The sequence below is a fragment of the Eretmochelys imbricata genome, chromosome 7 (genome assembly GCF_965152235.1).
Source record: "Eretmochelys imbricata isolate rEreImb1 chromosome 7, rEreImb1.hap1, whole genome shotgun sequence".
Classification (NCBI taxonomy): Eukaryota; Metazoa; Chordata; order Testudines; family Cheloniidae; genus Eretmochelys; species Eretmochelys imbricata.
In genome coordinates, this window is record NC_135578.1 from 53,418,859 (window position 1) to 53,446,758 (window position 27,900).

Below are 27,900 nucleotides of genomic sequence, written 5' to 3' on the forward strand. Positions count from 1 at the left end.
ATAGCTAACAAGAACCAAAAGACTTTTCATATTTAAGTTTAGAGGGCTAAATTAAACTTGATCTTTAATACACTGATTGATTTTTAAGGCAACACTTAGCTTTTAGGTGCTCAATCCTGCAAAGTCCTAAGAACTCTAGCCCTTCTCCAGTAAAGAACTTAAAGTGTGTGCATAAATTAAAGACCAAACTTTAAATGTCTTGATTCAATTACATTACTCTAGAAACTAAGTTGTTTAACTGCAATTATGCGTATGTGTTTGGTATAATAAAATCCATGATTACTCATAGAATCATAGAAGATTAGAAGAATATCCAACCTAGACCTCCCCCACTGCAACCTGAGACCATTGCTTCTTGTTCTGTCTTCTGCCACCACTGAGAACAGCCGAGCTCCATCCCCTTTGGAACCCCCCTTCGGGTATTTGAAGGCTGCTATCAAATCTCCTCTCACTCTTCTCTTCTGAAGACTAAATAAGCCCAGTTCCCTCAGCCTCTCTTCATCTTCTTTGCAACAACAACAAAAAAGAATAATAAAAACCCTGCCCCTCAATCCAAGTGTCTGGATCCTGTTTCGTCCTTACAAAGAGCCAGTAAAAACTAGAAACTAATATACTGACATTTTCAAAGAGTGACATTTGAAAGGAGTCTTACAAATCCTCCATCCCCAGTTTTTTAGAAATACACAAACATACTCACTCTCTTAATGTCATCTAGTGTGTTTATTTCTGGTGAAAGTCCACCATGAACACAAAGAAACTGTTGGTTTAAAAGTGCAGCAAGAGGGAGGCAATCAAAAGCTTCCATACAAGCATCATAGACTCTTTCTGAATACTTTATTTTACCTGTAGAGAAGAAAAAAGAAATCATTAAGACTATTACGCAACATGTAGAAAATACTGTATTGGTGTTTTCACATTTAAAAACAGTTTTATATGGCAAATACTAAAAATAGAAAAATGGCACATTTTATTAAAAATTTAAAAATCAAGACATAGGCAAAGCTGCTTCAAGAAAAATTTCTTTCCAAATTTTAAACTTATACTTGCCTCTTCCTCTGCATCCTCAAATATAAAATATTGACAAAGTGTTACAACCAGGGTGCACAAAAATCAATTATTTTAAAAAATAAAATAGCATTTTTTTTATTTAAATCGGATTTTTGAGGAAAAAGCCTATCTAAAGATAGTTTTAATGAAGATATCTTTGAGTTATAATGTATCTCATCAAGGAACAGGGATTATAAATTCTAATTCTATAGTATGAGAGAATATATTAATGTAATGTTTAAGAAAGTTTTGTAAATGAGTTCCAATAGTTCATGGATTAGGGACCCAATTTTATGAGGTTCCAGGGGTTTCTGTATGGATTATTTAGGTTAATCTTTCTATCTACCCAATGGGACTCAGTGCTCAGGCTAGAAAATACCATCAGAGATGCTTAGTTTTGCAGTTCTCAAACTGTGGATTTGTGTCTCCAGAGATAACATGCTTGTTAACAGCAAAAATGCTTTTTAAATAAATAAATATGTATAGGTGAGAAACAACAGACCTCAACCCTATTGTCCCTCTGCAAAATTTGTGTACACAGAGTCAATGCCTTACCTCTCTCTCTAAGTGCGAAATTTCAAAAAGTTCAACGAACAGAAAATTGTTGGGAGCAGAATAGATCTAGACAAGGAGAAGAAGCCTAGAGATAAATGTGAGAAGGGAGGGACAGGCAATAGAAACAAAAGTGAAACTGTTTGAGCAGCATATTCCAGAAGTCTTGAGGTCTTTCTGAGTGTAGCCTTCATTGATCTGAGATCTACCATATCACTAGAAAGGAAAAAGGCAGCAGGCCATAAAAGAGACCCAGTTTGGGAATCATAGAATATTAGTGTTGGAAGAGACCTCAGGAAGTCATCTAGTCCAAGCCCCTGCTCAAAGCAGGACCAACTCCCACTAAACCATCCTAACTGGGCTTTGTCAAGCCAGGCCTTAAAATCCTCTAAGGATGGAGATTCCACCACCTCTCTAGGTAACCCATTCCAGTGCTTCACCACCCTCCTAGTGAAATAGTGTTTCCCAATATCCAACCTAGACCTCCCACACTGCAACTTGAGACCATTGCTCCTTGTTCTGTCATCTGCCACCACTGAGAACAGCCAAGCTCCATCCTCTTTGGAACCGCCGTTCAGGTAGTTGAAGGCTGCTATCAAATCTCCCTTCACTCTTCGCTTCTGTAGACTAAATAACCCCAGTTCCCTCAGCCTCTCCTCATAAGTCATGTGCCCCAGCCCCCTAATCATTTTCATTGCCCTCCACTGGACTCTCTCCAATTTGTCCACATGCCTTCTGTAGTGGGGGGACCAAAACTGGACGCAATACTCCAGATGTGGCATCACCAGTGCCGAACAGAGGGGAATAATCACTTCCCTCGATCTGCTGGCAATGCTCCTAATAATACAGCCCAATATGCTGTTGGCCTTCTTGGCAACAAGGGCATACTGCTGACTCATATCCAGCTTCTCGTCCACTGTAATCCCCAGGTCCTTTTCTGAAGAACTGCTGCTTAGCCACTTGGTCCTCAGCCTGTAGCAGTGCATGGGATTCTTCCGTCCTAAGTGCAGAACTCTGCACTTGTCCTTGTTGAACCTCATCAGATTTCTTTTGGCCTAATCCTCCAATTTGTCTAGATCACTCTGGACCCTATCCCTGCCCTCCAGCATATCTACCTCTCCCCACATCTTAGTGTCATCTGAAAACTTGCTGAGGGTGCAATTAATCGCATCATCCAGATCATTAATAAAGATGTTGAACAAAACCAACCCGAGACGCTCCGCTTGATAACGGATGCCAACTAGACATTGAGCCGTTGATCACTACCCGTTGAGACCGACAATCTAGCCAGCTTTCTATCCACCTTATAGTCCATTCATCCAATCCATACTTTTTTAACTTGCTGGCAAGAATACTGTAGGAGACCGCATCAAAAGCTTTGCTAAAGTCAAGATATACCACATCCACCACTTTTCCTATATCCACAGAGCCAGTTATCTCATCACAGAAGGCAATCAGGTTGGTCAGGCATGACTTGCCCTTGGTGAATCCATGCTGACTGTTCTTGATCACCTTCCTCTCCTTCAAGTGCTTCAAAATGGATTCCTTGAGGACCAGCTCCATGATTTTGCTAGGGACTGAAGTGAGACTGACCCGTCTGTAGTTCCCCGGGTTCTCTTTCTTCCCTTTTTAAAATATGGGCACTATATTTGCCTTTTTCCAATCTCTATCATCCAGAAACCACCATAGATAAGTTTGCGATAAGAGCTAGCAGATTACAAAAAGAGGTAATTGATGAAAAAATTGCCCAGTTTATGCAACAAACTCTCCATTCCGTATGATTGAGAACCCACACTTCATTAACACGGTTCAGTCATTAAGACCAGGATACAGTCCACCCAACAGAGCAGATGTCACAGGCAAATTGGATAAAGTGTATGAAAGAGAAATTGAGCAGTGTGCAAAAGGTCTAGAGGGTAAAATTGTTAACCTGAGTCTTGATGGGTGGAGCAATGTCCACAATGATCCTTTGTATGTGCTTGTGTGACAACAGTAGAAGAGAATGTGTTCCTTACAGAAACAATTGATACATCAGGAAATGCACACATAGCAGAATACTTACAAGAAGTAGCAGTAAAAGCTGTAACAAACTGTGAAAAAAATTCAAATGTCTAGTATGCAGCTTGGTCACAGACAATGCTGCAAATGTATCCAAGATGAGAAGACATTATTTAGAAGAGAGTCCCAAGCTTATAAAATACGTTGCAGTGCTCATTTGATGCACCTCCTAGCCAAAGACTTCAGTGTTCCAGAAATAAAGGCTAATGTTGTAGAAATTGCAAAATACTTCCGTAACAACCACTTTGCAGCAGCTGCTCTGAAAAAAGTGGGAGGAACCAAGCTAACTCTCCCACAAGATGTGCGATGAAACTCAGTAGTGGACTGTTTTGAGCACTATCTCAAGAACTGGTCTAATCTGATGACAGTTTATGAACAAAATTGTGAAAAAATAGATCGCACTGTCACAGCCACAGTTCTCAACATTGCGCTTAAGAGAAATGTTGAACACATGCTGAGTACCTTGAAGCCTATTTCTGTAGCCTTGAACAAAATGCAGGGAAGTAGCTGTTTTATTGCCGATGCTGTTGAAATTTGGAAGGAACTGAATGAGATCTTAAAAAGAGAAACGACGGCGTTAAATTACAAGCATTAAAAAAATGAATGGGGCAAGCACTATCTCTAGCTTATTTTCTTGCAAATAATCTCAATACTCGGTACCAGGGTCAAACCTTAACTGCTGAAGAAGAGGAGTTGGCTATGACATGGACATCCAGCAATCATTCCTCCATAATGCCAACTATAATTAACTTCAGAGCTAAGAGTGCACCATTCAAGAAATATATGTTTGCTGATGATGTTTTCATAGAATCATAGAATATTAGGGTTGGAAGAGACCTCAGGAGGTCATCCAGTCCAACCCCGTGCTCAAAGCAGGACCAACCCCAACTAAATCATCTCAGAGGGGACTTTGTCAAGCCAGGCCTTAAAAACGGCTAAGGATGGAGATTCCACCACCTCCCTAGGTTTTAAAGTAAGTCACACCAATGAACTGGTGGAAGTCACTTGAGCACTTGGATTCAGAGACTGTTGAAGTGATAATCTCACTTAAACAGCAGTAACTTCTTCTGCCAGTGTAGAAAGAATATTTTCTTCCTTTGGACTAATTCATTCCAAATTAAGAAATTATTTGGGACCTGGAAAAGCAGGAAAGCTTGTTTTTCTTTTCCAGATTATGAACAAACAGGAAAATAAAGGTGAAGACGACTGAGTTAGCTGCAGAATGCAATATTTTAAGTTTCTCATGTTGACCTGGCTGACACAGTCCATTTAATTTTTTTTAAAAAATATTTCATTTAACTATTTTAGTTAAAAACAATTTTAACAAAAACAAACCGGATTTTAAAAAACTTGAATGTTTAACTAAATTCAAAAATTCATATGCTTGTTCTGTTAAAATATTATATGTTTGCTGTTGAAGAAAAAAAATCCAGAATACATAACGCTGTTTTAGTTAACTAAAACAATTTGAATGTCTCTCTGGTGATGTTCTCCTCCTAATACAGCATGGCAAGAAAATCCTCCAAATATTAATGAGTAAGCTGTGGAGATAGTTCACCTCCCAATGATTTCATAAATATCTGCTTCAATTACCTTTGGTAAATGAAATAACCAAACAATCATTCATTTTCTGATATAACTGTAAAACTAATCTGAAAAGTTTTCAAAATAAATCACTGTTTAAAATTGTATAGTGTGTACCTTCTAAAAATGAAACCTACATCTATCTCTGAGTTGTGAAGAATACGCACGAAGGTTACAACTACCAACAAGAATGCACTTTTATGTAGAAAACCATGATTAAATCAAGTCTTCCTGACTAGTGATTTAAATCAAATCCACCCTGGCTATAACTATTTTTTAAAATGTTAAATAATACAGAAAAGTGAAAATAACTTCAAATCATGTAGTATAGCCTATTATACAGAATAATAAGGTATAAATGGTGAGTTTCAGATCTTTTAGTGACAAGGCCAAGGACTTTTGTGCTGATGTTCCACAAATTTCCATAAAAATTAAACCTCAAAAGATTTTAAAATATACAAATAGACTACAAAATATATCTTTACAGAGTCCAGTTCTGCACACACTTGCTCCCGCCATGCTTATAATGGCTTGTAGTTCCATTTAAGTCAATACAACTATGCATGAGAATGTTTGCAGGAGCAGTCCCTTAACAGCATTTTTAGATATTTTTCTCAAGAGATAATTGTAAAACAGAACGGAAAGTACTAGTTTGGTAGTAACTCAATACTATATTCCAATATAGTACTTACATTCTTGCTTAAAGGTAAAATATTCTGTGAGGTGTCTGCATTCATGGTTGCCTCTCAAAAGAAATAATGTATTTGGATACAGAATCTTCAAGACCCATAAATACAGCACACACTGTTGAAAAACAAAGGTTTACAATGATGAAACAAATTAATTTACAATAATTTTTATTGAAAGGTTGCCAACAAAAAAAACACTGTCCCCTTATGAAGAAAAAGAACATTAACAATGGCTTCAAATGTGCGCCACTCAAGGTACTATTTCGAACACTGACAATGAGGATCATTTCATAACTTTGCTCTCCTGATTCAGATGACAAACTCAGCATCTGAATTATGCAAGCAAGTTTTTACTTTCCTCAAAAAACAGTTAAAAACAGGCCTCAGGAAAAAAGTGTACTTCAGTGGATGTTCATCGATAAAAATATACTGTCAATTTAGTACAATTCTGATGAGTTTATCTGTGGAGACATCTATTGTTCATATAATCTGACCTCAAAGTAAAGATTCTAGAGATTAATTGGTAGAGGAAGGGAGAGAGTTTTGTTGCTTTTTTTTGGTAAAAACTGAAGCAATGACACAAAAAAGCTTATGTTTAAAACAGCAACACCCAGAACACCTAGAGATTGTTCTGCCCTTTTTATTTTTAAAAACAATTTGTTAAAAACATTACTGATGTAGCAAAGTTGGAAAGTTAATTCTTATTCAATTATCTGACTTTGTATATGGTGAAATCACAGTAATGAGCTTTATTTTACCACTACTGCAATTACAGAAAGAAAACCAAACTCCCCCTATTTTCAGAAGAGCATCAGGGGAAAAAAAATCCCTTAATTTAGGATCCATTACTACCTGAGACAAGAATGCGGACAATCTGGGGCTTACATTTTGTTTATTATTCTAATGCACATTTTAGATTGAAACTTATTTTTTCCTCTATGCTCAAACTACACTAACCTGATTCAGAGGTTATTTTTGTTTGATTGTCTTAAAAAAAAACAAAACACAAACAAGTCTAAATCTGTCATTCGCTCTAGTCTCTTATTAAAAAACCCAAAACGGTTTTTGTGGGGAATAGTAAGCATGTATTCACACAAAAAAGGATACTTTAATTTTTTTTTAAAGATACATTTACTGTGAAATATATCCAAAAACACTTTAACATAAACGAAAACCCCAAAGATTAATTCAAATATCTGACAGCAAAACAATCCTTAACAAAAAGAAGATGTATATTAAACAAAATCTTCACATTTTCACATTTAAAAAAAAAAAAAAACCTGCCAGTCTTTCAGTATTTCCATAGCTATAAATTGTTCTGCTGTATTTCAAAGAATATTAACACTTTATTAATGCTTCCCAGCCAGCAGCCCAGTCTGCTGACAGTTTGTAACAAAGGAAGTACTAATCAACAGATAAGGATAGAGGCTGAAGACTTTTACAAATTTAAAAGGTAATTATTATTGACTAAGTAAATTTGTACATTAAATGAGCAAACATATATTGGTAAGAGAAGAGACTGGCAAAATGGTAGCTTCCTTTTGATTCTTTAGTTATTTATATTTAGGAATTATTTAAACAAGCCATTGGAAATTTGCACTTTAATGTCAATTCATTCAGTAGTAAAAATACATTTGCCTTTACAGCAGACAGTATGTACAAAACCTAAAAACCCCTTTAAATAACACACCATTGTTGTATCAGTACCTTTTCTGCACTGACATTTGTTTTAAAATAAGTGAGAGATGGCTACAGTGTGACCCACGAAACTCTTCATGCCACCTTATTTTTAATACGGAAGTGCAGTACAGACAATTTACAGGTCAACTTCATCTTGATCCAATAGCTTGGACTTACTTCATACTGGAACCGTTAGTTTCCACAGGACTCTCCCTTCAATATTAAAAATTAGGGCATCTGACTATACTGTATAAAGTGGGTTCAGTTTTCAGGCTCCTGTCTGGGTGTTATTGCAGCACTCAAGTGGGCAAGGTCTATGTATTCCTGCTCTTGACTAAGGTTTTATTTTAACACCGGAAAGAGTTACTGAAATAAACATGCTTCAAAATGAACTGTTTAAGAATAGGTCTCTGAGCACAAAATTAAAGTAAAGATCAAGTACTTTTCTATCAGGGACTGAACAGTTTATTTACCAAAGATTACAGACAGAATAAGATAAGAGATTTAAAAGTGATCAAAAACATAAAAATTTTTAAAAGGTCCAGGTCAAACTGGATAAAAGCTGTTGGATAACCAAACAAAGACTATAGCAGGAATTTCAGGGATGGAGGTGATTTTAATCTACTTTGCTTTCCTTTGCATATGTCCATAAAGCATAGCCCTCCCATGCTCTTGCAGCAATCCTGCTCCAGTCAAATACCCCACTATGAACTGTGCTGATCCATTAGTAGCCACTCTGTACAGCACTGAAGCAGGCAAGTCACTCTATGAGAAAAAAGCAAGTCTTATGAATGATTACGTGTTTTTTTAAAGTTTATACTAGCTAATATCACAGGCATATTATTAAAAAGAAAAGAAGTCCCCACTGCCTGAGGGGATAAAATGAGTCTGCTTTTATTAAATACTGAATATAGTCCCAACTCCAAAGCATTTCATAGCTCTTGTGGTTGTAAAGTTTGAATAAGTTCCAATGGTTTAAGATACGTTGTTTCCAGATGTTCTGAAAGGATGCAAATACAGCCTTCACATCTGTCAAGAACAGTGTTTACAATATAAGCAGAAGCATTTCTGTAATCAACCAAAACAGGACATGAAATTCAAGGAACGCTGTGGGGAGTGTCCTTCATTTTAACTATTCTTTATATGTTGATTTCTGAGGCATCACTGCATTATCTTTTGCTTATCACACCAACAACGCAAAACAGCACTGTGCACACACCTGAATGGTACACATATGCATGCTGCTTCTGAAATATTACAATTTTAAAATACTACAAAATAGCATGCATTATGCCCTAGCGTAGACTACTTAAAAAGCTATGCCAACAAATATATTTACAACTTAAATTTTAAAAAAAAGTTTGACACGAATTAACTTTAAAATTTAAAGGCACTGTCAAGTTAAACTCTAAATTTAATCTACCATCCAACTCTTTCTGGACCAGTTCTCCAACACTTCCCAACTCCTGGACCAATGAAGCTTGAAAGAATCTCAGAAGCAGCAGGATACAGCATACTTCTTGCCCCTGGCTACATGTTAAGAGCATGGACTGTGAATGCTACAGATGCCCTACAGTCCATCCTCTGCAAAGATGGCTATGGGAAGGCAGGGAAATCAGTAGGGCTGGTGGTTCCAAAAGGGCAGGCTGAGGCACTAGTCAGTATGTCTTTGTTAACTGTCTTTGAGATGGAACGAAGCATAGCAAGGAAGAATTCACATTCAGAGGTCAGAAGAACTGTGTATTTTACAAGAAGATAAAAAAAGTTTTCTTACAGTAAGGTTTACGACAGAACAAATTAATGTATACAGTTACCTCTATACTAAAATAACCTCTGTCTACATAGTCACCAAGGAAGAGGTATCTTGTATTAGCAGGTGATCCTCCAACTTCAAACAGCTTCATTAGATCAAAGAACTGGCCGTGAATATCACCACACACTGAAACAAAAATACTGTTTAAATGAACATGAACTCTCTTATTTATTGAGGAAAAAAATGTATAAACTAACTACAGAGACACAACATATTTTCCTAAAGAAAGATTCATTCTTCTTGTCTGGTAAAACACAAAACATGTTGATTTACAACTAAATATAGCCTTTACATTAAATTTGGTACTTCTTTTTTTTGCTAACAAGTAGGATACGCTATATCTAGACACATTTATTTAAGCAATTAGATAGTTTAACATTTATTCAAATTCTTAACTTTCAGTTATTTTAAAAAAAGGTGAATGACATTTCTTTATTTACTAGAGAATTAATTTTTTACTCATGTCAAGCTGCATTGGGATAGAAAGTAGAATTAAATTAAACATGCACAATTATTTTAAATTATTTTTTAGTTTAAAAAAGTGTATCAAAACATCTTTTACATGTAAAACTAACTGATTTTTTAAACAAAGGAAGTATTACCAGTAATTAGTGAATTGAACGGATTATTTCTGGTCATCATGTTTAAGATTTTAGAGCTCATCTCCTCCTACTTCATTTTTATTGATAGACTGGGAGTGGAAGACAAGCTCTCCTGCTTTTTTCAGTTTCCATTTGGTTTTTCAACTCTGAATGAGCTATTCATTGAAGTGAACAAGTTGAATGAAGTGATCAATGGCTCCATGTCTAGTTGGCAGCCGGTGTCAAGTGGAGTGCCCCAGGGGTCGGTCCTGGGGCCGGTTTTGTTCAATATCTTCATAAATGATCTGGAGGATGGTGTGGATTGCACTCTCAGCAAATTTGCAGACGATACTAAACTGGGAGGAGTGGTAGATACGCTGGAGGGGAGGGATAGGATACAGAAGGACCTAGACAAATTGGAGGATTGGGCCAAAAGAAATCTGATGAGGTTCAATAAGGATAAGTGCAGGGTCCTGCACTTAGGACGGAAGAATCCAATGCACCGCTACAGACTAGGGACCGAATGGCTAGGCAGCAGTTCTGCGGAAAAGGACCTAGGGGTGACAGTGGATGAGAAGCTGGATATGAGTCAGCAGTGTGCCCTTGTTGCCAAGAAGGCCAATGGCATTTTGGGATGTATAAGTAGGGGCATAGCGAGCAGATCGAGGGACGTGATCGTCCCCCTCTATTCGACATTGGTGAGGCCTCATCTGGAGTACTGTGTCCAGTTTTGGGCCCCACACTACAAGAAGGATGTGGATAAATTGGAGAGAGTCCAGCGAAGGGCAACAAAAATGATTAGGGGTCTAGAACACATGACTTATGAGGAGAGGCTGAGGGAGCTGGGATTGTTTAGCCTGCAGAAGAGAAGAATGAGGGGGGATTTGATAGCTGCTTTCAACTACCTGAAAGGGGGTTCCAAAGAGGATGGCTCTAGACTGTTCTCAATGGTAGCAGATGACAGAATGAGGAGTAATGGTCTCAAGTTGCAGTGGGGGAGGTTTAGATTGGATATTAGGAAAAACTTTTTCACTAAGAGGGTGGTGAAACACTGGAATGCGTTGCCTAGGGAGGTGGTGGAATCTCCTTCCTTGGAAGTTTTTAAGGTCAGGCTTGACAAAGCCCTGGCTGGGATGATTTAACTGGGAATTGGTCCTGCTTCGAGCAGGGGGTTGGACTAGATGACCTTCAGGGGTCCCTTCCAACCCTGATATTCTATGATTCTATGAATAAACTGAAATGACGACAGTATTCTCTCCACACCTGCAGGAGAGGCGACTGCTGTCAAAAGCTGGTTTAACAATTCAACAAACTCTGATTTCAAGTGCTTAGCTAATGACTTCCACCAGTTCAGTGGTTTGACTTTCTTGAAGACTTTGGCAGCAAACGTACCACTAAATTATTTTTTAAATTCAATTGTAATGATTTTAATATAGTATAATAAGTTTAGACCTAAACATAGGTTAAATTGAATTTGAAATTATGAATAGGTTTATTTTAAAAAGAAAAATGCATTTAATTTGAACTTTTAAAATATCTGAAATAAAAAATTCCATAAATAATCAATTTGTATTCACTCTGAATGGCAGCTATATAATGTAAACAATACGTTTTTAATCTGGTTATTTGTTTCTTTTAAAATAAAAAGTTAAAGATTAAAGTAGCATCTTTATCCAAGTCAAATATGGTCTGTGACTGGTCAGAACCTGAAAGTATTACAGTATCTTTTCAAAAACAAAAGCCATTTCAACTTTCCAACTGGATCAAGTCCTTTCTATTGTACTAAATAATACACAACAGTTTTATCAGGTTAGTCTTAACTTGTTTGAGTTAAAACTACCAAGAGATCATCACATTTCACATGAAAACTTGGATTCTTAGGGAAAGCAATCATGAATATTCCTCATTCACAACTCCTGTTCAAAATATTTTTTTCAGCAAATGGATGCTCTAGCACCATCCCACAAATTTTAGACTGCAGTACAATCCAATCTTCTCTTTGAAGCTCATTTTTCTCTTCTGGATTGTTACATCTTTTAGTAACGTTTATTATTGTTAAGATTATAGAAACTGCTTTGCTTGTTGACATTGTATTACCAATCCTACTGCTTTTTCCAGACAGGTTTTATTCCTTCCCTTCTTCCGCATAATTTTTTGATGCAACGTTATGTTGAGTACTCAAGGAGAGTTATACAAAAGTAGCTCTGAGGGAAAGTTCAACATGATTGTTATGATAAAGATATCTTTACATTTATTTTCCCCCCAAGAAAAGGCCTTCTAATGAAAATTATGTTAAATTTTTACTTTGAGCATCAAAGGTAAAGGTATTACCTGTAATTGGAGCTTCAACTTCTATTATAGTTTTCTCTCTTCGTAGAATTGCAGCACCCTCATTGATGATTCTAAGTGCAATTTCTTCATCTACCCGACCTTCTTTTACTAAGTGGTTCTTCAAAATGTCAACCCTAGGTTTTCCATCTATATCAAACACTTCTTCAGATGACAAACGATGTGTTGGTGGAAAAGGGACACCTAAAATTTAAAGAGGTGAGGAATATCAATATTAGTAATAATTATTTTCTTTAAAAATACACTAGATGTAAACAGGGCAGAACTGAACTATACTGATTAGCTGCCATGCAAAGTGGGATAACATTTACCAAATGTGTTTTTTAAATTTACACATTTTGAAGATATCACAGTGACACAGTGAGATATGTCAGCATCAGATTATTAACTCGGGCATGTACTATCTATAGAAATACTGGACACTGTAACTGCACAAGCCTGGACATGCCCAGACAGCAGCAGTCCCTGAGAAAGGTGTTTGACACTTTATTGAAGGACTATCCCTAAACCATTAGACAGCAATGTGAGGACATAAATTTAGATTGTGTCAATTACTGGCCCACCCCATGGAGCAATGGTCTCTCTACACAGGGGCCACAAAAAGAGGCAAGCGTGACTGGTGAGGCAGAAGCTTCTCAATATGAGAGCACGTCACAGAGATGGAGGACCAACGTAGGAGCAGGGTCCTGACACTTGACCATCCCCACACGAGGATGTAAGAAGCACACATTAGGAAGGCCAAAAAAGAATCTGAAGAACAGCTAGTCAAAGATTAAAAAAAAATTGCTATTACTTTTTGAAGTTCATCAGAAGCAAGAAGTCTGCTTCACAACCAGTGCGGCTACTGGACAATCGAGATGCTAAAGGAGCACACAAGGATTATAAGGCCATTGCAGAAAAACTAAATGCATTATTTGCATTGGTCTTCAAGGCTGAGGATGTGAGGGAGATTCCCAAACCTGAGCCATTCTTTTAGGTGACAAATCTGAGGAACTGTCCCAGACTGAGGTGTCATTAGAGGGGTTTTTGGAACAAACTGATAAACTAATCATTAATAAGTCACCATGACCACACAGTAGTCACCCAAGAATTCTGAAGGAACTCAAATGTAAAATTACAGAACTAACTGTGATATGTAACCTATAGTTTAAATCAGCTTCTGTACCAGATAACTGGCGAGTAGCTTATGTGACACCAAAACTTTTTTAAAAAGGCTCCAGAGGTGATGCCAGCAATCACAGGCCAGTAAGCCTAATTTCAGTACCGGACAAATTTGTTAAAACTATAATAAAGAACAGACTTATCAGACACATAGATGAACATGACTTCTTGGGGAAGAGTCAACATGGTTTCTGTAAAGGGAAATCACACCTCACCAATTTACTAGAATTCTTTGAGGGGGTCAACAAGCATGTGGACAAGGGGAATCCAGTGGATATAAAATTTACTAAGATTTTCAGAAAGCCTTTGACCAGATCCCTCAACAAAGGCTCTTAAGCAAAGTAAACTGTCATGGGATAAGGGGGAAGGTCCTCTCATGGATCAGTAACTGGTTAAAAGATAGGAAACAAAGGGTAGGAATAAATGGTCAGTTTTCAGACTGGAGAGAGGTAAATAGTAGTGTCCCCCAAAGGTCTGTACTGGGACCAGTACTGTTCAACATATTCATAAATGATCTAGAAAAAGGGGTAAACAGTTGGGTGGCAAAATTTGCAGATGAAACAAAACTACTCATAGTTAAGTCCAAAGCAGACTGCAAAGAGTTACAAAGGGATCTCTCAAAACTGGGTGACTGGGCAACAAAATGGCAGATGAAATTCAGTGCTGATAAATGCAAAGTAATGCACATTGGCAAACATAATCCCAACTATACATATAAAATGATGGGATCTAAATTAGCTGTTACCACTCAAGAAAGAGATCTTGGAGTCATTGTGGATAGTTCTCTGAAAACATCCACACAATGTACAGCGGCAGTCAAAAAAGTAAACAGAATGTTGGGAATCATTAAGAAAGGGACGGATAAGACGACAGAAAATATCATATTGCCTCTATATAAATCCATGCTATGGCCACATCTTGAATACTATGTACAGATGTAGTCACCCCATCTCAAAAAGATATATTGGAGTTGGAAAAGGTACAGAAAAGAGCAACAAAAATTATTAGGGGTATGGAACAGCTTCCGTATGAGGAGATATTATTAAGGCTGGGACTTTTCAGCTTGGAAAAAAAGACAACTAAGGGGGGGATATGATAGAGGCCTCAAAAATCATGACGGGTGTGGAGAAAGTAAAGAAGGATGTGTTGTTTATTCCTTCTCATAACACAAGAACTAGGGGTCACCCAATGAAATTAATAGGGAGCAGATTTAAAACAAACAAAAAGGAAATATTTCTTCTCACAACACACAGTCAACCTGTGGAACTCTTTGCCAGAGGATGTTGTGAAGGGCAAGACTTAACAGGGTTCAAAAAAGTACTAGATAAATTCCTGGAGGATAGGTCCATCAATGGCTATTAGCCAGGATGGACAGGGAAGGTGTCCCTAGCTTCTATTTGCCAGAAGCTAGGAACAGATCACTTGATGATTACCTGTTCTGTTCATTCTCTATGAAGCACCTGGCATTGACCACTGTTGGAAGACAGGATACTAGGCTAGATGGACCTTTGGTATGGCCAATCTTATGACTTGCAAGGAAGAAAGGGCAGGATGGACTCTACCCAGCCTGAAATGCTGCTGAACCTCAGGCTCACAGAAAAAGTGAGCTCAGACTAAGGGAGGGTATGTCTCAGGACTTGTGCTATTTTCAAAGATCTGTAACTCTGAGTGATTTAGAAGTAAAGTCACTGTTGTTAAGAAAATCCTTTGCTGTGCCTGTGTTCCTTCCTTTCCTGCCATGTAGTCCCTGAAGGGGTTAAACTAGAAACCCAGAGTACTTACAACCGAGGTGGAACGCGGAGGGAGCACGTGCAAGCGACTCAGAGGGTTTCAAACAACCACTTCAGGGTCTAGGGCAGCTGGATGAAGGCATCCTACATCCCAAGGAAGAAAGACAAGTCTGAGCCTGGGAATGTGCCCTATGGAGCCCTACCAAATTCACGGCCGTGAAAAACATCACGGAAAAATGTCACGGACCATGAAATCTGGTCTCCCCGTGAAATCTGGTCTTTTGTGTACTTTTACCCTATACTATACAGATTTCACAGGGGAGACCAGCATTTCTCAAACTGGGGGTCCCAACAAAAAAGCGGGTCATGTGGAGGAGCGATCGTAAGATTACTGTAGGGGGGTCATGGTATTGCCCCCCGTGCTTCTGTGTCTACTGCTGGCAGCGGCACTTCCTTCAGAACTGGGTGGCTGGAGAGCAGCAGCTGCTGGCTGGGTGCCCACCTCTGAAGGCAGCACCCTGCCAGCAGCAGTGCAGAAGGGTGCCATACCATGTCAGCCTTACTTCTGCGCTGTGGCCTTCAAAGACGGGTGGCTGAAGAGTGACAGATGCTGGCTGAGGACCCAGCTCTGAAGGCCGCAACACAGAAGTAAGGGTGGAAATACCATACCATGTCATCCTTACTTCTGCGCTGCTGCTGGCGGTGGCACTGCCTTCAGAGCTGAGCTCCCAGCCAGCAACCGCCACTCGACGGCCACAGAGCCGGATCAAACAGAGAATGTATTTTTTTGCCAAGCCCATTCAACAGAAACTTCCCTCTCTAAACTCCTAGATATAAGCTGCTAAAACTCATGTCCCATTTATGAGTTTGAAGATATTAGACCCCATTTTTAGATACATTTGGATACAAATAGTTGAAACTACTAAATACCAGATCTCCATTCCACCTAGCTCCTCCTTCCTCCTTTCCCTCCCAAGTCCCTTCCTACCCTCCTTTTCCTATTTATGTCTTCTCCTATTTTTCTACTGTAACTCCCACCCTAATGTGTTATGTCTATGTAGTGTTGTTTGGTTTTGTATTATCTGGTCTTGCAGCTTTGATGAGTTGTAAAACTGCATAATTCTACTGGAGACCCTATGAAGCATGTGGTATATGGAAACATATACCAGCAGTATGTTATTTATCTTCTTCAATTTTTTGTGTTTTCATATAGTAAATCAATACAAAAATATCTCAAAAAATAGGAAAAAACAAAGTAGTCAGAAAAATAGGATTGTATAGAACCATCACCTTATGGCTTGCCTGAACTCGAATAACTTTGGCAGGAAGAGAAAAGCTACTTTCAGGACCAGTAAACGCTTCCAAGCACCGGACCTGGATTGCAGAATATTCAAACCCTGCTCCAAAGACAAAATTATTGATTCCCTCATGCATTTTTCTATGGCACACATCACAACAGAATCTGAGTAGCTCACAAACTTCAATGAATTTACTGTCACTGCACCGAGAGATCAGAGGCATTATTATTCCCATTTTACAGATGGAAAGCTGAGGCACAGAGTGGTGAACTGCCTTCCCCAAAGTTATCCAGCAAGCCAGTTGCAGAACTCTGATTAGAAGCCAGGTCTCCTGAGTCTCAGTCCATTGTCCACTTGGTCCTCTAGAGCAGTGGTTCTTGTAGTAGGAAGAGAGCCTGAGACATAAGCCCTTGTATTAGAGGCCTGGTATGAGACAGGACCTACTCACACAATCCGGCAAGAACAGGGCTGATACTGCAGAAATATACATTCCTAAAAAGTGCTAACCACAGGGGACTCATGCAAACACATCCCGATATCAAGTAGTACCAGAATATCCCCATATCAAGGAGGGTACAAAAATATTCCCCAAGGATAACAAGAGCACACTGACCCCTCCTAAAAGATAAGGTCAGGATGACAGTACATAATACAGACGTTTTGATCAAACCAACACGTACAAGGCGATAACTAGCCACATCAGGGGGCAGTAACTAACTACTGTATATATTCGTTCATTAGCCCGTTAATTTATAAGCCAACCCCCAAGATGGATAGGTAAAAATAGCAAAAACCATATGACCCTTTCATAAGCCGACCCTATATTTCAGGGGTTGGCAAACTTTGGCACCTGGCCCGTTAGGGTAAGCCACTGGCAGGTTGGGATATTTTGTTTACTTGGAGCGCTCGCAGGCAGGGAGCCCCTCAACTCCCAGTGGCCGCGGTTTGCCGTTCCCAGCCAATGGGAGCTGCGGGAAGTGGCGCCACTTCCCACAGCTCCCATTGGCTGGGAACGGCAAACTGGGAGCTGAGAGACTCTGTGCCTGAAGACTCTCCAAGTAAACAAAACATCCCGACCCGCTAGCGGCTTACCCTGACAGGCTGGGAGCCAAAGTTTTCCGACTCCTGGTATATTTTAAAAGTTAGTGTCACAAGAAACACTCAAAAGTTTTGCTAGAATTATTTTAATGTAATCTAACGAAAAACCTGTTGTCGTTATAATAACTGAATAAATATGTATTCACCTTCAAAATTACCCTCAATATTTAAAATCAGTAAATGGGTATTTAAAACAAGTACCTTAGAACAATATGAGACTTTAAAAAGTCTTAAAATCCTTCAAGTCTGAATCACTCTGATTCACCAAAAACTTCATGAAACTCTGCTTCAATCACAGCTGCACATGCATTGTCATTGTAGATGTTGGCAGTATCTTCTTCAGACTCAGATTTCTTCTCATCATCAACCTCTGTTGTGTCATCATCAAATATAGCATCATCTTCTGACCTGTCGAGTGCATAGCTGATACAGCATTTCCTAAATGATTTTTCTATCATTTCCGAGGAAATGGACACCCACACCTCCTCGATCCACTGGGCGACTAGATTGATTTCAGCTTTATAAGATTCCCGCCTTTTGTCAACTTCACCATGCCTGAGCACATCCATTCAGCCCACATTTTGCATAGCCTGTCTTTAAAGGGTTTGTTCAGGCAGACATCAAGCGGTTGTAGAACTGAAGTTAAGCCTCCAGGTATTACAGCCAAAGTAGTTTTCATATTTTTGGCCACATTTTTCACCTCATCCATCTTGTATGCCCTGAACATGTCCCAGATGAGCATAGCAGGTTTCTTGAAAAGTGCTCCTGGTCTCTTATTCCACACTTTTTCCAGCCATTCAGTAGTCTCACTTTGATCCATCCATACCTTTTCATGTGCATATACGAGGACACCAGCAGGAAATTCCATGTTTTTAGGCAAGGTTTTTCTTTTAAAAACAACAACAGGAGGGAGCTTTGATCCATTTGCCAAACATGATAAAACCACCGTAAAATGGATTTTTTCATGGTCAGTGGTTTTAATTGAAACTTTTTTTTCACCAACACCGGTTACCGTTCTGTTGCTCGGGAGATCGAATGTAATCAGTGTTTCATCCATATTTTCTATCTGTGACAGTTCAAATGCATATTCCTTTTGATATTTTATAATAAACCTTTGGAAATATTCGATTTTTTTCTTCCAGATCTCTCGGCAGCTTTTGCGCTATCTTTGTTCGCTGACGAAAACAGAGACCATGACGGTTCATGAAGTACACCAACCCGCTGATGCCACAAACACTGACGGCTTTACTGACTTGTATTTGTCATCTTGTTTAGTCTGCAGAAGAATGAGGGGGGATTTGATAGCTGCTTTCAACTACCTGAAAGGGGGTTCCAAAGAGGATGGATCTAGACTATTCTCAGTGGTAGCAGATGACAGAATGAGGAGTAATGGTCTCAAGTTGCAGTGGAGTAGGTTTAGGTTGGATATTAGGAAAAACTTTTTCACTAGGAGGGTGGTGAAGGACTGGAATGCATTACCAAGGGAGGTGGTGGAATCTCCTTCCTTAGAAGTTTTTAAGGTAAGGCTTCACAAAGCCCTGGCTGGGATGATTTAGTTGGGGATTGGTCCTGCTTTGAGCAGGGGGTTGGACTAGATGACCTCCTGAGGTCCCTTCCAACCCTGATATTCTATGATTCTATGATCTTTTGACATTTGCAGAGCACGCAGATGAATTCCAGTTCTAGTGACAATGCACCCATTTTGTCAACATTCAACAACTCAATTACTGAGATCTTTCTCCAGCTCAGGAAATGAAGCGCACATTGTTGGGCATTTTTTCTTGCTTCTTGGCATGTATTTTAGTGTTTTATTTTTTCGCCATTCTCTTACTTGCTTCTCATTGATACAAAATTCATGGGCAGCGGCGCAATTATTGTTTGCTTCCTTATATTCGATAACTTTAAGTTTGAACTCTGCATGATAAGCAGACCATTTTCTTTTGATTTCACCTTTGTTCATTTTGAATACTAGTATGATCATAAATTATTATTATTAGTTATAGATTTTGTAGGACTTTATATAGGAATGTCACCTGCTTTATCACTGTCAAATTATTGTTCTTTGTTTATTTCAAAGCAGCCCCGACGATTGACATGTGTGTGGCAATAACAGGCTACTTAAATTTTATTAGAGATTCCATTGATTCTTTGTGTTATATTTTCATATTGGCTCAAGACTTACAAGGTCCATTGGTAGAAATACATGAAGAAATCATATTACACAGTAGCAGACTGACACTAGTGCTAAAGTACTATCGTTCATTGTATTTTTCTGACTGGCTTGTAAGGTGTAGCATTTTGTGAAATGCATGGGTCAAATGTCATGCAGTGGGGGAGGTTTAGGTTGGATATTAGGAAAAACTTTTTCACTAGGAGGGTGGTGAAACACTGGAATGCATTACCTAGGGAGGTGGTAGAATCTCCTTCCTTAGAAGTTTTTAAGTTTAAGTTTTTAAGTTGACAAAGCCCTGGCTGGGATGATTTAATTGGGGATTGGTCCTGCTTTGAGCAGGGGGTTGGACTAGATGACCTCCTGAGGTCCCTTCCAACCCTGATATTCTATGATTCTATGATCTGCAGCACTGCTCTTTTAGTATGCACTTCAAGCCAATCTAGTCCACTAAACAAAGCTTTTGCAACTTTAAAAGGCTGCAGTATCGATATCAATAAATGGGTTGGCAAACTTCGGCTCCCAGCCAGTCAGGGTAAGCTGCTGACGGGTCAGGACGTTTTGTTTACCTGGAGCGCCTGCAGGCATGGAGCCCCTCAGCTCCCTATGGTCATGGTTCGCCATTCCCAGCCAATGGCCACCACTTCCCACAGTTCCTATTGGCTGGGAACGGCAAACCGAGGCCACAGGGAGCTGAGGGACTCCATGCCTGTGGACGCTCTAAGTAAACAAAATGACAATGTATTAGATATTCAATTCAATAATTCCATAGTGTTTAAAATCATCACATTTTGGTGTAGACCCATTTATAAGCCAACCTTCCCTCTTTGATGCTTCACTTTTTTACCAAAAATATTCGGCTTATGAACGAGTATATACAGTATGTCCGAGGCAGTACTAACTTATTTGTATCAGTGTATAAAGATTTATCTAAGAGGAAGTATCTTTGGCCAGCCTAGGCAGCAGCGGAAAGTCCAGCCACTGACTGAGGCATGTCCATTGTCATGGGCATACATGTGTTCATTTCCTCGTAGAGTCTACCTGGTGCTATCACTGTGCTTCGCCAACAATAAACCTGCCTGGGTGCCTTCATACCTTAATGGATCTTATGGTCATTGGGCAGTTCGCTCGAGATCTGCTGTGACAACTGTCTACGCAGAGCTGGGACAGCACACAGGGAGAATACACACACACCCAGCCAAACATCTAACAACACTGGTGACCCCAACTACTGATCTGGTAAGTAGGTGTGAGCTGTCCTCTGTAGGAATTGCAATATAACATGACACAAAACCACAAGCTAGGAAATGCCCTTAACCTCTCCCTGCTAATCCCCCACAGTTTAATAAGGTATGGATGTGCTGGGACTGACGTGTTAACTCTCATGCTCAAACTTTGTCATAGTTACTGTTATGCTCTGGGCAGGGTTGATTAATGTCACTCAATATAGTAAACTCTTAATTGTATTTATATTCTGTCCCTAGACAGAATATGCCTTTGTGTGGGTTTTGATTATGTTGTTTTGGTTTTTAAGGTGGCCACCTGGTTTTCAGTTCTCACATTTGCTTATCATTACATCTATTTTCCTATTGATTAGAGAGCATAAATTGTTTTACTTTAAAAAGTTAACACTTTGTAGACTACAGAAGAACATATGATTGTAATATCTAAGATGCATCACTAAGTGGGATTAAAAATGGAACAAAGATTCTTGGTTCATTGTACTGTGTACTTTCAATTTTGCCTCAGCAATCAAGTTGAAAGTCATAATATTGTTCATATTATTAAAAAAATTGGTTAGTCTCTAAGGTGCCACAAGTACTCCTTTTCTTTTTGCGAATACAGACTAACACGGCTGCTACTCTGAAATAGGTAATATTGTCACTTAATAGGTTACGGATGATGATTCTGAAGGGTGTATGCAGTTGCTGCAAACTAATGGGTTTAATCTAACCTTCGATGAAGAAATAATAGCATGTAATGGCCCAAGAAAACAGAAATGCAGCAGGATGTGCTCTAGAGCAGTGGTTCTCAAACTTTTTTCTTCACAGACCACTTGAAAATTGCTGAGAGTCTTGGAGGACCACTTAATGATCTTTCCAAATGTTGTTTGTACCATTAGCTAACTATGATACAAACACTGATACTGTTCTGAAAGCAAAAAATCTGCCGGGATAAAATGTGTCTTTGAAATTCAAAGGCCTTCAATTGCTTATTCAGTGGTCTACGTGCATATAATTAATATCCATCACCTTTAAACAATTCCTCAGAGTTTTAAACAATCTCCTCTTGGGATTACCTAAACTGTACTGCAATCTATTTTAAAGGACAGCTGGAAACACCAACCTCTTTGTATAAGCAGGGTTTGAAAGACCCACTTGCCTCCTCATCCAAGAGGAGAAGAAATTTGGAGAGGGAATGAACAGAGTTACTGCATCTACTTGCTCCTTCCACTGAAAACAAAGCAGTCTAAGTGCCACTAGTGCTTTCCCAGGGAAACAACTGAGAGGACAAGCAGCCTTGCACCATAGCCTTTTCAGGGGGAGTGAAGAAAAAACTTGCACATGCTTTGTTGTATAAAGGTGACTGCCCAAAAGAGAGTGAGATATAAATTTAAAAAGTAAACCAATGAGGAAAGAATTGGGGGGTGGGGGTGCAGAGATGATGGGGATTTTTGGGAGAGCAAAAATACAGGCTGACCCAGATGCCCATCACCCCAGCTAACTGCACTGAACACATATCCATATGGACCCCAGAATTCTATCATCGTAATCTGAGCACACAAGCACTTTTTCCCTTCCTGCTGGTGAAATGAGTATGGCCAGAAAGTAGTTAAACAGTGGCTTCTCCTCAATATAGGACATAATATACTAACAAATTCAAAATCTGTGGATGATCTGTGAACCCAAAGTTTGTTTGAACTGTTATAAGAGCAATAATCAATTACTTTTACCACAAACACCTGTAAAAAGCACCAGAAAATTGTTAAATGTTACTGGCAAACAAGGAAAATAAGAGAAATCAGTTATATTTAATCATAAAATTGACACAACATAATGTTGCAACTTCTGAACCACACAATACAGTACCGTGCAGGGACATTCAATGTCACTAACTGAAGCTGAATGGGGGCACTGCAGAAAAATTGCATTTTTCTCCATTCATGAGAAAACAGTTATATTTTGTTTATTTAAAAGATACAGTAATAAAAACCTTGACACAGGACAATTCTTGGGTATTTAATGTCACAACTTCACTTCAGGCCTTTGAATGTCCCCATGGATCATTAATTCACAGGAAATACCCTGTGACCAAGTCACTCACATTCAAGTTAACTAAACCATTAAAGACGAAAATAACTGACTACTTGAATAAAAGTACTCAGTAACCTGTTATGGTATGCCACAGATTTGTGATAGTATGCCAGACCAATCCAATCCTTGATTTAACTTCACTATATTCAGATGGTATATGCTGGACATTTACAACAATCATTACAAGAGAACATAAATATGTTTTAATTAGGCATAAAATATTTCTCAAGTACAACGTTCATATCATAAATCTGTCTGAGCAGGTAAGTGTTCTCACAATGGCTAAATATGGAGGTCAAACGTTTTTAAAATGTGGGTCACGCCCCAATTTTTTTCCTCTCTTACTGGAAAATCTGAATAACTGATAATACAGTATTTCAATCACTTTCTTGAGACAGCACTTTTGGCCATGGCTGACAAGACACACTGTTACCAGCAGAATGAATTATCTTGTCTCCAATCTCCTTCTCTCCCTATTTACTACCTCATTTTGCAGTTTTTCCCCAGTGATAAAAACTAAGGGTGTGCCCACACTACAGTTCAAACTATGCTAGTAACAGCCATCTTTAAACCATTTTTTGTTTTCTTTTTAAAGAATCATGTTACAACATCATGCTATGGACTACCTGGAGGCACAGCACAGAGCATCATTCTCAAGAAAAAAAAATCTGTTAGCAACTCATGGTAATAAATAACTTAGGCCTGATCTACACCTAAAACTGAGGTTGACCAGACTGCATCACTCAGGAGTGTGAAAAATTCACACCTCTGACAGATGTAGTTAGGCTGATCTAAGCCTTGGGTCAATGAAAGAATTCTTCCACCAACCTTGCTACTGCCTCTCAAGGACTTACTACAACAACAGAAAACCCCTTTCTGTAGCTGCAGCAAGCGTCTATGCTACAATGGCATAGCGGCAGCTCTACTGCTGTAGTGCAGACACACTCTTAAGGCTTGTCTTTAGTGAAGGTGCTACTATGCTGATGGGAGAGCTTCTTCCACTGGCATAGTTAATCCACCTCCCTGAGAGGCGGTAGCTATGTCAGGGGGAGAAGCTCTCCCGTTGACACAGCGCTGTCTACACGGGGGGGTTAGGTATAACTACATTGCTTGGGGGGGGCGTGGATTTTTCACACCTTTGAGCAACAGAGTTATACTGATATAGATCTGTACTGTAAACCTGGCCAGAGATATCTTACCCTTAACACTGAAGATTTACCATCAGAAATTACATACGTACTCTGTAAACCAACAGTTCTCAAATGTTAGCAATCCGAGGACCCCCATTTTGATTTTAAATGTTTCACGGACCCCAACCCCGCATTCAGCCCCAGGCCCCACCCCCACTCCTTCCCCCAAGGTCCTACCCCCACCCCACCTCTTCCTGCCCCTGCTCCACTCCACCCCTGCCCCTCCTCTTTCTGCCCCCTCCCCTGAGCACGCCCCATCTCTGCTCCTTCCCCTCCCTCCCAGTGTCTCCGGTATACCACTGAACAGCTGTTCCCCAGCATGCAGGAGGCACTGGGAGGGAGGGGAAGGAGTTGATATGGGGGACTGGCGGCCTTGGACATAATTCCGCCCCCCTTCCCCGAGCGTGCCCCATTCCCGCTCTTCCCCACCCCCAGCGCCTCCTGCACGCTGCTCCCTAGTGTACAGGAGGTGACTGGGAGGGAGGGAGAGGAGCTGAAGGAGGGAGTGGGAGAAGTTGATCTGCGGGGCCGGCGGACCCCTTGCAGTACTCTCACGGACCCACAGGGGTCTGCAGACCCCAGTTTGAGAAACGATGCTGTAAACCGTTGTGTGTAAAGTCTATATAACTTTGTATTCTGCAACCAGATATGTGTGCACCAGACCCTGAAGTGTACTGATTGTGTAGTTCTGGTGCAAGACATTTATAGCTACCATAAATAAATTAGAGTATTCTGTATTAAAACAAATGGCTTAACTTTTTCTTCTTAGCAACCATCCTACAAGAAAAACTGAAGTATTCATTTCTTGGCAGCTATTTTTTGGGAGAGTCAGAATTAAGGTTACTGTTGAAATCTTACGTTTATTTTCATATCTAAATTTTTGCTAACCATTAACTAAGAATTTTCAAATCTTTACATAAGTTGCATTATTTCCACACTATTCCATGGCGAGGGTGTCCTTGGTGTTTGTTTTTTCTATTTTTAATGTTATTTTCTGTAGCAACATTAACAACATTTACACTATTAACCCTACACATACACTTGCATGCACTGAAGCCTATATTAAAAACGTTGTGTATAAAACTATATACACTGAACTGTTTTCAGTGCACAAATATCTGTGCACAATATTCTACACAGTCAAACTTCAACATACATAAGAACTTATCTGACAAAATTTTTATGAGCTCAACTGTGCTAGGTCCTTGCTGCTTCGTAGGGTTCACTTCCCTCCCCAGAATGACACAATACTTTCAGAACTTGAAAAGCTGAACATGGACCAACAGTGAGTTTAGAAGCACCCATGGCTTAGTTCTGCTGAGTTTCTAAATTCAGTTATTTGTTCTGAGGATCTGAAGTGCATGAAATAGAATGGGTCAGCTGGGAGGGACTGTGACCTGGTATCCCATACTTAAGTTTTGTCTGGGAACAGATGTGGCATCCAGGGAGGGAAGGAAACTTTTCTAGTGCATGCCTTTATTCTGCAGTGAATTTAAATGTTTGGAGGAAATACCATATGTACAAACTGTTCCCTGCAAAATGAGGTTTGAGAGTTTTCACTAGTGACTTCAATGATTGGTGTAAACAAATTACTGGTAAGAAAAATGAGTACTTTGGTTCACTTTAAAAAATAAGCAAGGTTTGTAAGGAGGTTCACAATCATGGTAGAAGTTTACAGAGCAGACAAACCTGTTTAAACATAGTTGCTGGTCTACTTTGGTTTCAAATGAACCTGGTCTTAATGTCTAATACTAGGAATTGTTTAATAGTAGTAGTCCTCACAATTCTCACTAAAACACTATGCCATGCTGACTTTGAAGGGGAAGCAGGGAGGAAAATACATCATCAGAGGACGCATCTACCCCACAGAATGTCACCAGTTTTGTAAACTAGTTTGTAATACAACTGCCCATGTACAGTTCATGTCAAACAAAGCATGGTCAACACATCTGATGTAGGTGGTAGCACATTTCAGCCATGCTTTATAACATGACTGTCAGGTTTGAATTAGGTTCTAATGTGGTTCAGCTGTATAGATGGGATCACTTAGCATCTACTGTAGCCAATGATCTTACCTTTCATCCCTCTGCTGTAAGAGTATCCCAAACCACATTGCACCTTGTGAAAAAAGCCCACAATTGTCTGTCTCTCACACCAGCAGCAGAGACAGTATGAGTTAACTGTCCAGGATTTTCTCCAGAAGGCACTGACACAACATAACTATGCAGCATGGTAGCTGTGGACAGGCCAACAGAATTAACATATGGTTGGACCAAGAAAATGCTCCTGTGTGGGCAGTTAACCATATTAGGTGTAGTTGTGTCAGATGAAGCTATGAAAACCTGGTTACACTTATAGTGGTTCTATATGCAATGCAGACACGGTCAAAAACAGATTGCATCCCCAGCACACAATTCTGTAAGCATAAAATAACAGTCTTAACTTAGATTTTGGAATACAGGAACTCATCGCTTAACGTTGTAGTTATGTTCCTGAAAAATGCGACTTTAAGAGAAACGATGTTAAGTGAATCCCATTTCCCCATAAGAATTAGTGTAAATAGGGTGGGTTAGGTTCCAGGGAAATTTTTTTCACCAGACAAAAGACTATATATATAGATATATAGATATATACACACACACACACACACTATAAGTTTTAAACAACTTAATACTGCTAAACAGCGATGATGATTGTAAAGCTTGGTTGAGGTGGTGAGGACAGAGGGTAGGATATTTCCCAGGGGAGGCCTTACTACTAAATGATGAACTAGCAACTGGCTGAGCCCTCAAGGGTTAACTCATTGTTAATGTAGCCTCACACTCTACAAGACACCAGGAATGGAGGGAGGGGAGACAGCATGGCAGACAGAGACACACACCCTGTGTGTGACAGAGAGATGTGCATTGCTCCTTTAAGTACACTGACCCCACTCTTAAGTACACTGCCTTTTTAAGTTTATCAGCAAGCTGAGATGGTAGCTGCTGCCAGGAAGCTCCCTCCGTCCTGAGCCCTGTGGTGTCTGTCCCCTGCTCTATGGAAGATAGAGTGGGTGCAGGAGCAGGAGGGAGGGGGACACCCTGACATTAGCTTCCCTTTCCTCCCCCACCCCCCGCAAAGCAAGCAGGAGGCTCCGGGGAGCAGCTCCAAAGCAGAGGGCAGGAGCAGCACATGGCAGTGGGGGGAGGGACAGCTGAACTGCCATCAATTGATAGCCTACTGGGCAGCTGCCGCACAGGGAACTTAGGGGAACCGGGAGCTGATAGGGGGCTGCCCGTCCACCCTGGTTCCAAGCCCCCACCAGCTAGCTGCAAAGGGCTGCTATTCCTGCAAGCAGTGGATAAAGCAGACGGTTGCCAAATGACGTTATAAGGGAGCACTGCACAACTTTAAATGAGCATGTTCTCTAATTGATCAGCAACTAAACAAGTTAACCAGGACAACTTTAAGTGAGGAGTTACTGTAGCTAACTGCATGGGTTATGATTAACATGAACTGTTGGGGAATTTGGAAATCAGCAGGTTTTCCAGTGCAGTTTGAAATAACCAGTCACTGTAAGTTCACCTGTATCGTCTGAACGGCCTAA

General features: G+C 39.7%; 1 protein-coding gene across 9 annotated transcripts in view; it reads right to left on the minus strand.

Annotated features, from left to right (window-relative positions):
• PPP3CB (protein phosphatase 3 catalytic subunit beta) overlaps window positions 1–27,900 on the minus strand; it is a 67,911-nt gene that overhangs the window by 38,388 nt on the left and 1,623 nt on the right. For all 9 annotated transcript variants that reach the window (XR_013346706.1, XM_077822665.1, XM_077822662.1 and 6 more), the window contains exons 2-5: window positions 12,336–12,536; window positions 9,425–9,549; window positions 5,934–6,045; window positions 698–843 (exon numbers count right to left, since the gene is read on the minus strand). Coding sequence is in view for 8 of the 9 variants with exons in the window: in XM_077822665.1 (XP_077678791.1) it covers window positions 698–843; window positions 5,934–6,045; window positions 9,425–9,549; window positions 12,336–12,536 (584 nt within the window). In the remaining variant the exon portion in view is untranslated. The remainder of the gene's footprint in view (window positions 1–697; window positions 844–5,933; window positions 6,046–9,424; window positions 9,550–12,335; window positions 12,537–27,900) is intronic.